Source organism: Merops nubicus, unplaced genomic scaffold (genome assembly GCF_000691845.1).
Source record: "Merops nubicus isolate BGI_N331 unplaced genomic scaffold, ASM69184v1 scaffold44183, whole genome shotgun sequence".
Taxonomy (NCBI): domain Eukaryota; kingdom Metazoa; phylum Chordata; class Aves; order Coraciiformes; family Meropidae; genus Merops; species Merops nubicus.
This window is the reverse complement of record NW_008601754.1, coordinates 1-11,204: the sequence shown is the minus strand read 5'-3', so window position 1 is coordinate 11,204 and position 11,204 is coordinate 1. Positions and strand designations below refer to the sequence as shown.

General features: G+C 35.9%; 1 protein-coding gene across 1 annotated transcript; it reads left to right on the top strand.

Annotated features, from left to right (window-relative positions):
- Positions 1-2,003: 2,003 nt before the first annotated feature.
- LOC103770809 (semaphorin-3E-like) lies at positions 2,004-10,644 on the top strand (the record flags this gene model as incomplete). The annotated part of the gene is made up of 6 exons (XM_008938086.1): positions 2,004-2,044; positions 3,928-4,025; positions 5,058-5,177; positions 7,199-7,341; positions 10,093-10,207; positions 10,575-10,644. Coding segments are annotated over exons 1-6 (587 nt in total), but the record flags the coding sequence as incomplete, so codon positions are not given.
- Between the last annotated feature and the right edge of the window lie 560 nt (positions 10,645-11,204).

Sequence of the window (11,204 nt, the reverse complement as noted above, 5' to 3'; positions counted from 1 at the left end):
CTAAATGATTCTATGATTCTATAAGATGCGATTCCAGCTCATGGTAGCCATGACCCCATGACAGGAGGTGAAAATTATACCATGCACCCTTCTGGACTGGTCTTCCAGTCTTTCTTCCAATGCTTGAAGGTTCGCTTTTTCTTCATGCACTCCAGTTTTCTTAGCAAGTGACATCTGCTTCTGGTGTGGAATTGGCATGAGCTTGAAGGCTGCACCCCAGAGCTGCCTCTACTCTCCCATGAGCTCTCCCAAGCTCATACTTGGAGAGCTGATACTCTCCAAGTTTAGCCAATGTGCATGTCCTTGAAAAGATTTTATGCAAACCTGTTAGAAAAGGCTTTCATATCCAGCATCCTCTTCTTCCTAACTAATTAAATTAAAAACCTGCTTCCATCTCTGCATCTTACATGAACACAGCAGCCTACATCACTGAGGCTCTTGACTAACAGTGACGATTAGACCAACAAGGAAACTTTACATACCTCTGATAAAAGTTCAAAAACTTTTAAAATCTTGATCTCAAAAGATCATTTATACCATCACTAATTAGAACCGTATTTAGCCAGATTAATTTAGGAAGAAAGACAATTTCTTGTTCTGTATCTCTTCATGTATTTCAGCACATCAGTTAAAATACCCACTTCAAGTGAACAACGGTTCGTGACTTGGCTTTAAAACTAAATATCCATGCTGTCATAAATTTTATTACAGGTTATCTGACCCAATGGTAAAGTAGCCTGTGATGAATTCCTTAATTTATGAACAATTAACTTTTAGCAATTTATTGTCAGCACCAGGAAAGAGAGTAGATGTTGGATGGCAGACAGATTGAATAAAATGCATACGTTTAGATAAACAGCACATAAAACTTTTGGACTTTCTTATTTAATGAACTCTCCCATCTGCTTTCAATAGCCAAAACTATTTTTTATATTAGATCATGCACATTGATTAACTTAGACCACACTAACTTTTGAAAGCTGAGAAATTAGTTTATGTTTTGTTACCTGCAATATATCATGAGAAAGTGGTAAAAAAACTCAACTAAACTTAAATCTATCCAGGATTTTCTATCCAGGAAATCCATTCCAATAACATTTCCTGAGTTTATATTTTTAAAAAAGCTTCATGTATTTGGGTCTTTATTTTTACTCTAGACAATGAATTAAAAAATACATAAGTTTTTTTCTCAAAACAGAAGACAGAATATTTGAGTGACAGACAGAAAATGCAAATATGCAGAAGAAGTTTACCAGCTAAGCAACATCTAATTTCATTTGATTTGCTTTCTTCCCTACTGCAAAAATTATCACTTGTAAAAAAATGTGTTTTCATATTCTGATTTTAGTTGTCATGTGAGTAATAAGTGGATGACAGTCAAAGAAATGCATGAAAGGTGCTGCTTGTGTTCTACTCCTTTACTCAAAACAGAGCCAGTCCACTTTGTAGAAAGTGATATAATGGGGATTTTACACAAACAATAGCTTATGTTTGCATTACCTTCCTATTTAAAGCAGGTTCACAAAACACACCAAGAACAAATGAAGCAAATGCACTTTGAAGGTGGAATTCCTATTTATAGGAATCCCTTGTATATATTAAGTTTTAAAAATTAAATTGCATGCATTGGTCTGTTTTACTTTAAGAGATGGCATCTAGGAATTCTTTGGTTTAGAAGAAGAAGTCTGTATTTGGCTTTGTTCATAGTTTCCTCTGGAAAAAAAGAGCAAAAAATGCAGGTATCTTTTAAATGGTCCCAACTGAACTCTGATGTATTTTTTTGTTTGAAAATAATGCTAACTATAAAGTATGCATGTATCATTTGGGCTAAAACTGTTTTCTGATGTCCATGGGATTTTTTTCTCTTTGTTTAAATAAAGACAGAAGAAAGTTTCTGTTCTTGCTTTAGCGGGATTAATCAGGCTGTGTTAAAACTTAAATTTTAGCAATTAATTTATCAAATACATGTAAAGCTGAGGTTAGACTGGGAGAAGGGAGGCACGATGAAGGTCTGTGAAATTGCTCAGCTGACTTTCACTGGAAGGTACTGGCCTACCAGTGTGATATACAGCAGTAAAAAAACCCTACAACAAAGACAGGAGTAAGTTGATATGTAGTAGCAGCTTTTTAATGGAGGAGAAAAGAGGAGAAGTCTTGCTAGAATTTTTCAAACCTCAGCCTCAAGTTATCTCTAAATCTAGAATTAGTCAGCACCTGTAAAAACCTAACAGCGTTCAAAATTTATAATGTCAATTCAAAGTATGTGCAAAAGAATCTTGAAGAGGAAGAAGATCCTCTTACAGTCAAAAGTGCGAAAGATCTCAGAATTATGTTGAATGTACTTGTGCTGAGATCTCTGCCACTCACACACATCAGTATTGTCTCATCACTTTCCTTAGGTGAGGTGATCTGTTTACTCACACTTGATACTTCTCTTATGTTTAGTTTTGTAACACTTCAGGGTAAAAAAAAATGGTTTAATTTCTGTATCTGTACAGTATCTTTTGTGGAACTATAGCCATCCAAGACTGTAACTTCTATTTTCTCCCACCAGGATCTCACAGATTAAATTAGTGATAACTTCTTTGGTATATGGTAGAATGACGTATCAGCAGGTTAATTACAAATATTAACATTTTATACGTATATCATGCAGAGGAATAGGCTTCACACCCAAACTTCTGAATATCCAGACTCAGAAATGTCCATTCTTATCACTAGGAACACATGACAAATCACCTACCTTCCACTGAAGCTTTTTCCAAGATTCACTACAGTGTTGAAAGGATAAACCCATCATATTTAGTATGACATATCACCATAATTAAAACAACAACAGCAAAAAAAAAAAACAAAAACACCAAAACAAAAAAAAAAAAACAAACCAAAACAACAAACCAGCTGGTCTGAGATATTTTTTCAATAAAATTCTTAAAAGGAAGATTTATGACTGATGTAACATTAATTAGGGTTGTGAAGATAATTTATAAAGTTATTTAGACTTTGGAAAATTCTGTTGTTTAAGCAGCTCTGTGCTATTTAAAAAATAAAGCTCTCTGTTAGTTTTGGGTAACCTTAACTTCTACTGATGCTGTAATTTATACTCACTTTTAATTTCACTTGCCAGGTTTTTACACTGAATCATGACCATGTAATTTGCAAGACAATATCTGGTCTTCATATGGTGAAGCCTAAGGCAAAAATGTACTCAGCTCCAAATCAGCAGAGGTCTCTGAACCAGACCCAGCTGCCAAACAATAAACTTTTCAGAATCATTATTCAGACTTACAGTACCATTCAATTCATGTATCTCTCTTAAGAGAAACAAAAATCAAACTTTGAGGGAGACAAACAAGAAAAATTTTTGCTTTTCTTATAATCCATTATAAATGCCAGCAAAAGTTATTTAAATGGGTCAGTGATGTTTATTTTGTTTAGGAGGTAGGAAGCCGTATCACTGAAACCTACACTCAGTTTAGCCACGAACTGGAAATAATTTATTTTGCTGTGTTAATCCTGCAGTGTTATTTTCTGACATAAGGATGCCACCTAGTGACAACAACTGTCTGCTTCTGAAATTGGACCTAAAAGACTTCTAATCTAAGTCCACATCAATATGATACATGTTATTCTTAATGCTTGTCTAGTTAAAGGGAATTGCATTCATGCATAGCTAAGACGTATAATTATTGCTGATTTTTCACTAAAGTAACATAAATCATATACCACAATTTTAGGTAGGTCAGAGAGATAGGCTGGATTTTTTAACATATGTACATATGTTGTACACAAATACATATAGGTTTTTCCAAAGTTTTTGGCAATCAGCATATTATTTCTAGTCTTTCCCCACGCTTGCTTAATTTGCAAATGTCACCTAAACCCTTTGAAAATGGGATAAAATTTCTGCTCCCATAAACTTTTCAGGAAGCATTCATCATCAGTTGTTCAGGATAGACAAGATCTCAGGACCTATCCATACTCTGATGTATATTTTAGTGAAAACAAGTTATTGCTGGACCAGAGTAAACCATTTTTCTCTGGCCACTGAATAGCTAAGCCTCTGAGCCAGCAAGCTGCACCCAAGCAGCAGTTATTTCAGGTAAAGTGGAACAGCTCCAGTAGGCTGACTGGAGAACCCCCTTCACCTAATAAAGTTTTTGCTTGTTTATAGAAATCACTTCTGAGGTAACAGGTACTGCTTTTCTCTCTCCAGCTGGAGAGAGAATGACATCCAACCCTCCAGTGTTTTCAGCATTTTTCCTTAATTAACCTTTTATTCAGCCATGTTCTGCACACAGCCAAATCTGATAACTGTGCTCAGGAAACCTTTTCCTGCTTGAGATCCAATATGTGTATTCGGGTATGATTTAGCTTTGAGCTGGATTCATCAAGTGTAGCCCAAATCGGTGTTTTAATGCAGCTACCACTTCTTTTCCTTAGCACTGCACCCTCTGCCACCTGCTGCTGCTTTTTTATCCCATTTGTGGCTCCTCACAAACCTAACATAACCCAATGTGTCCCTTCCAGATGTGGGACCAAGCAATTTGTTACTTCTCATTAGCAAGACCAGGGCACATCTGGAAGTGCTCAGAAGCAAATCACTGGTCAAAGTCTTTGCACTGGTGCAAATCTAGGTGCTGACAAAGGATAAGTGTCTCTAGGACCAGGCACTAACTGGATGACAGATGGATCTTTGAACTGAAGTGCCTGATGCGACAGAAGCTGTTGTGGCAGATGTGGTTAGATGTTCATGTAAAGCCTGCACGTTTTGTGTGTGAATCTATCCGAAAGTTATGAAGTCAGTTTTGAAAATGAGACTGTGAATGAAATGTAAAATTCTTGTCCTCGTGCTGTTCCAACTGTCAGTGTTGCAGTGCTGGTAAGAACAATGCCCGTGTGCTCTTTAGACTATATGTAACTTACTGACTCGCCTTTTTACCTCAATTTGAGCAATTACCAATGAGCCATGTTTACAACGTAGTTCCTAGCATATGCAATGACATTAATATGTAGCTTATTACCAAATTTTATTTTTTTTTCTGTATGGTCTGTAGGTGGTGAACTTTTTACTGGCCTGTACAGTGACTACTGGGGGAGGGATGCTGCTCTGTTTCGCACTATGAACCGCATGGCCCATCTCCGAACTGAACCTGACAGTGAGCGCCTCTTGAAAGGTATGAGGAGAAAGAACCAAGGGTGATTCGGGTGACTAGACATATATTTCCAGCTATTGTTCATGCATATGTGTATCCATTTGGATATGAGTTTGTTCAAACTGTCTTTTCCCCCTGAAAGTTTTTCATGAACCCCTGACCAAGATTAAGAAATTAAAATCTTTACTTTGATTACATATTGGATTTAACAAGAGGAACATTTAAACGTCTCTTTTCTCGCTTATCAAATTGCTTTTATTTTATACTTTGAATGTTGTATATTATTTCATGATATGCCAGAGAAAATTAAAATAATATTTTAAATTGTCTGTTTAATGGGGGCTTCTAATTAGAACATAATTTTGTCCAGGTGAGATAATTTTATTTATGCTGTAGGAAAACAACTCAATCTTTGCCAAATTGTGTAGTAAAGAGATGTCATACAACAATGCAAAATACTAAAAATACGATGAACATACAGGTAATTAAAAAGTTAAAGCAGTTTTTTATAAAGAAGAAATTTAAAATATTCTACAAGACAAACACTGAAGAAAATCATACGCTACGTTTAGAAATTGTTTCATACTCTACAATGTGAAATGCAACTGCATTTCAAAGTGGTGTTATTTCTGTGAAATGGAAAGTCAGAATCCTGATTTATTTTGGTACAAAACTATTGCAATATTCTATCATAACAGTGAGATAATTACTGCTATGTTCAGCAAGGAGATAATTGCTTTTTGGGGTGATTCATATGGTGAGTATCTTCTTTTCAGTGAAAGGACAGAAGTTTTTGCTCTCAAAATTCAAGCCAGATTTCTCTTGAGTCAGAAGAGAGAAAATAGCTCTGCTGCATAATTCTTCCTACACAAATCTGGCCTAAGACTTGAATTAAATAAGTTTGGGAGTTTTGTTTGTTTGTTTGTTTGTTTTAAATGTTTAGAACATTCTTACATCTGCCTTAAGCCCATACTTAAAGCTCTGCTGAACTGAGATTCAACTGAGATTGGCTTTATATGGGTACAAACCACCAGGTGAACGTTCACAATATGAAGTGTTTCTCTTCTTTCTGGAATTTTCAGTATTTTAAAAATTTCTCTATATTTTCCATTTTAAATAGAGAAGCCTCTAAATTATGGCCTCAATCTTTACTTTTCATTTTGTCTGTACTTGAAATTTCAGTTTGCAGAAACAGAATATTTTTAAACATATATTATAAGCAGTTCAGAAAATTACCAAGTTCTGTGTCAATGTCTTAAAATGCAGTGGCTGTTTTCGTAGAGAACAGAAAGTTAGAAAATATCTATATCACCCACTGTTTCTTCAGAAATACTTCTAATTGTATGAGTGACATTCTCATTTAAAGAACTTCTAAAACTTTTGCTTCAATTCAGCAACACGAAATAATTTGCAGCTTTGTTTGGTGTGGAGTTAAAAGGTATACAGGCATGGACTGAAGTCCAAACTTAGGTTTGAACTTTGCAGAAAAATATCAAAACAGAAATCTTTTAGAAGGTTTTTATTTCATTGCAAAGGTACTCAATATATCTTCTGTCTATGAAGATATATGTTCATCTAACATCTATTGGCTGAACTGCCAGAGATTTTTCTTTGTCTAAACGGCTGTTTGTCCAAAGCTGACATTTCTACACCTGGTTTGTATGGGATCAGAGATTGTTATATGAATATTAGTGCCAAGTTTTAGCCTAATCCAAATTAAAATAAATGCTGGAGAAGGAAAGGCCAGGCTGGAAAAATGCCTTTTTGTTGTACGCTTACAAAGGAATATTGATTTGTAAATTGCAAACTGAAGCTATAAAAATAGTCTGACATTAAGATATCCCACATTTTCTATAGATAATTGCCTACCAAAAAAAAAAAATGCTATTTCCATCACACTATTCCTATTAGGTAACTGACTGACAGATTTCCTGATTCTTTAATTTTTTTTTTCTTTGCTACCACCTGATTTTAAAGATTAAAAAAAATAAGAGAATGATTTAATAAACGTAAATTCAATTAATTTTTGTTTTCTTTTAAAGAACCAAAATTTGTTGGCTCATACATGATTCCTGACAATGAAGACCATGATGATAACAAAGTATATTTCTTCTTTACTGAAAAAGCATTAGAGGCTGAGACAAGTACTCATGCCATATACACCAGAGTGGGACGTGTATGTGCGGTAAGATTCTTTTTCTGATTCTCGAGTGAAAGGAAATAAAAAGCATGCTCCTTTCTTTCGTCCTTCTCCCCCAGGCAAATATGGCATCTGTTAATGTATGTGAGGGTAAGTTATAAGTCTGAGTGAAACCCTTACATCAAAACAGCCTCAAGCATTAGAAAATTTAAAAGCAATCCAAAATCTGGGCTTGAAGCCGAATTTGCTGAGAGAGGAGGACAAAGTTCAGAAATCTCGCTGTTCAACTCTCTCTCTCTCTTTGTGCTGATATGTGGTAACCCTAATAGCTGCTGCCCACAGGACTATCTTACCATCCATGGTCTCAATTCAGATCAAGGCTTCATCACCCTTACTATTGACTGTAAGTCCAGGGCCTCTTACAGCTCTCATAGCTGACGTAATTTAATGTCCTCTCACATTCCTGGTTGCAGGACCAGCCCAGCCACCAGTCCTCTCTGACATTCCTTCTTGCCTTCCTATTCTGTCAGCAAGGAGCAGACTTAACTCACTTGGATTTGTGCAGCATCAATGGCTATGCTATCAGACAGCTGGGTAGGACAAGGGGAAATAGGCACACACGGAAACACATGAAATTCCACCTGAATGTAAGAAAACATTTTTTCACTGAGAAGGTGGTTGAAGGCTGACTCAGGTTGCCTAGAATCTCCAGCCTTGGAGATATTCAAAACCTGACTGGACACAGACCTGGGTAATTGTTGAGCAACATCCTCAAGGCAGTTTACTTTAAGCAGAGCAGTTGGACTAGATGGTATTTAAAGGTCTCTGCTGAATTCAACTCTTCTCTGATTCTGTAAGTTTTGAAAACCTTTTCCTGATATATGAACAGTAGGAGGGGTGCAACGTTAGCCACCTATAGAGTGCTTTATAAATAACAGGTGATTTTAATTTAATCTCTCATTTATCTTCTTTCCAAGAGCAATTAAAATTGTACAGATAATAAACTAGAATAAAGGACTGAATTGTCCAGCAAATTTTTATTGCAGCCAGACATAAGGTTTATGAGAAAGAGCAGAAAAGTCACTAGGAAAGACTTTGTTTCTATCCACTGCCCTGCACAATTATCTATTTCCCACTGAGGCCACAGTCCTAGTGTATTGATCCCATTTCTTTTGGGCTCCCTGGCCCCACACACAGAAAGGAGATCTCAGGCAGTTGCTGGAGAGAAGCACTTTAACATGGGCTCCCAAATCAAGCTGCCCATAATTTGTCTTCTCTGAAAAATAGGTGGAGTTTGGATAAATTCCTTTTCTACTAATTGAACTATGATAAAGCTGACAAGAGGAGCTTTCCCATTGGGACTGCATCTGCTCAGTTAAAGGAAGGAATAAGAAATTTCTTATCATCTGATTTGGTTTAAGAAAAAAATTGCATTCCCGCTCCCAACTGTAAGGGATACATTCCTGAAACTTTTGGACAACAAACAAGATGCAAGTTTAAAATTTTCTGTCATCTCAATGTATAGTATATGTCACATATGTTCACCAGTATACTACCTCTTAAAATTTCTTGAGGACTCCTGTATAACTTAAAACATCTGAAGTATGCAAAGTACCAAACTGCAGCCTGACATTAATGTTCACAAAGCCAGTTGGCTTTCTGAATTCAAGCCTGAATCAAGATCTGAAGCAGAATTCTTTGGCCTGTGTTCTGGTAGATGTCTGAATAGATTATTTTAATAGATCCCTCTAGTCTGAAATATATCCACCTGTATGTCTTATCTCTAGCCATGGATTAGAACAAAATCCCACAGATCTATCTCTCTTGCACTTGTCCAAAACTCCAAATCCTTTATCATCTGGACATTAACTTCACAGTCGTATGCTATAATTCAAATTTAATTTAATAAATACAAAAAAATAGTTGTATGATTCAAGAACTGGCTTTTTTTTTTTTTTCCTAAGCTGTTACATTTTCATCTGGGCTATAACAGGTTTTGCAATACAGAGGCACCTACACTGTATATTTCTGCTTTTCTGAGTAAAACATCTCTATTTTTGTAAGAACTCAGTGAGAAGGTGAAGAAATCAACTTATTTCAATAGCTTAGAATGAAGCTGTGAGATGGGCTTTGCAGCCTGATACACAGCCTTCAAAAGTCAGTTACACAATCTACCTGAATATAAGATCACTGCTTTGAGAACACTACCTAAAGGTTATAGAATCTGATTACTGAGTAGTACTAAATGGCTACTTTTCTTGACAGTCCAATCATCACAATAGCAAGGAAAAGATGAGACAGCCATAGCAAAACAGGAATTACTTAAAGTTATCGAAAAATTGTTAGAACTCCATGTAGGCACTTGCCTCAGACTTGCCCCAGCTGTTCCAGCTCTATGGATAGATCTAGGGCTTCAGTTTCCAAATGCATTGATCTAATCCAGCCCTGAGCTCCTAAAGCAAAGCTAAACTTTGCTAATGTACTCAGTACATTCAGTTAAGAAAAATGAGAAATAAAAGAGCTTTACAACAGCTGTATAGTTAAAACTATCCATGGATGCAATACAAAATTAAAAAATTCTTCCAAACCCACAGCCCTTAATGAGACCTGGGCTTAATCAGTGCAATCCTACTTGAAAACTGACTCCAGAGAAATAATACTAGTAATAGACATGTGGTTTGAAAATGCATGCTTTCAGCATTAAAAGATACAATGAGCAGCTAATTCAGCAGAGATGTTTGTGCTTCTAGACTTACTCATTCAAATTACAATCAGCATTTGTTTCTTTCTATGCAGAATGACATGGGAGGCCAGAGAATGCTCGTGAATAAATGGAGCACTTTCCTCAAAACCAGGCTAGTTTGCTCTGTGCCTGGAAGAAATGGAATTGATACATATTTTGATGAATTAGGTAAGTATCCCAGACTCCAGCAAACTTAAAACCATCATACAAACATATACTTTCATAACACATCTTACTGTCAGATATTGAATTCGTTAACACAGAATGGTTGTTAGTGTTTTGTTTCTAGGTATATGAACTTCTATACATATGGAGTAGACTATCATCAATTATGCTTCTATACATATGGAGTAGACTATCATCAATTATGCTTTTACATGTTGCATTGTTTTTAAAGATTGCCTTCAAAATCTGAATAAAATTAAATAGTATATATGAGTAAAATAAGATTGCACTTTTAACAGGCAATTAAGTTTCTCTTTTGGGGATGAGAAAAGTAGTTTGCTACCCATAACATTCTACTTAAATTTTACAGAGGATGTGTTTTTGCTGCAAACTCGTGATAACAAAAATCCAGTGATATTTGGCCTCTTCAACACTACAAGGTAAACAACTAGAATAAATAACAGCAGCAACAGAGGAAAGTTTGAAGAGTTTATTGAAGAGATAGAAGCTGCATGATAAATATCCCTTAGCAAATATATAATAAACAGTTTAGTCTCCATTCTGTTCACAGTGGGCTTCCTTGTTAATGTAAAAACTGCTGTATGACACTCAGGGGCTTTAAGTCTCATTCAGTGATCCAGTCTATCTGGATCATAAATTAATTAAATATCTCTCTGCTTGAAAATTTCCTAATGTCAAAGTATATGCACTCCTGCCTGTTTCTAAGAGCAGCGTAGCAGAGACACCTGTCTTCATGAGCTCCACCATATTTCAAGTTAATAGTAACTTAAATTCCTACTAACTCCTTAGCAAAGCCTCAAACATCAGCTGTGATGTTGCTGGTGGCCTCTGTTTCCACTGCAGCACAAGTGCAAGCATGCAGTACCTGTCTCTTGATGATCCAACTGTTAGTTTAGGATGTAACAGGTAGAGAAGAGCAGCTGTGCTTTTGCCACCATTTCACTCTCCTGGTTTATTTTCATAGAATCATAGAATCATT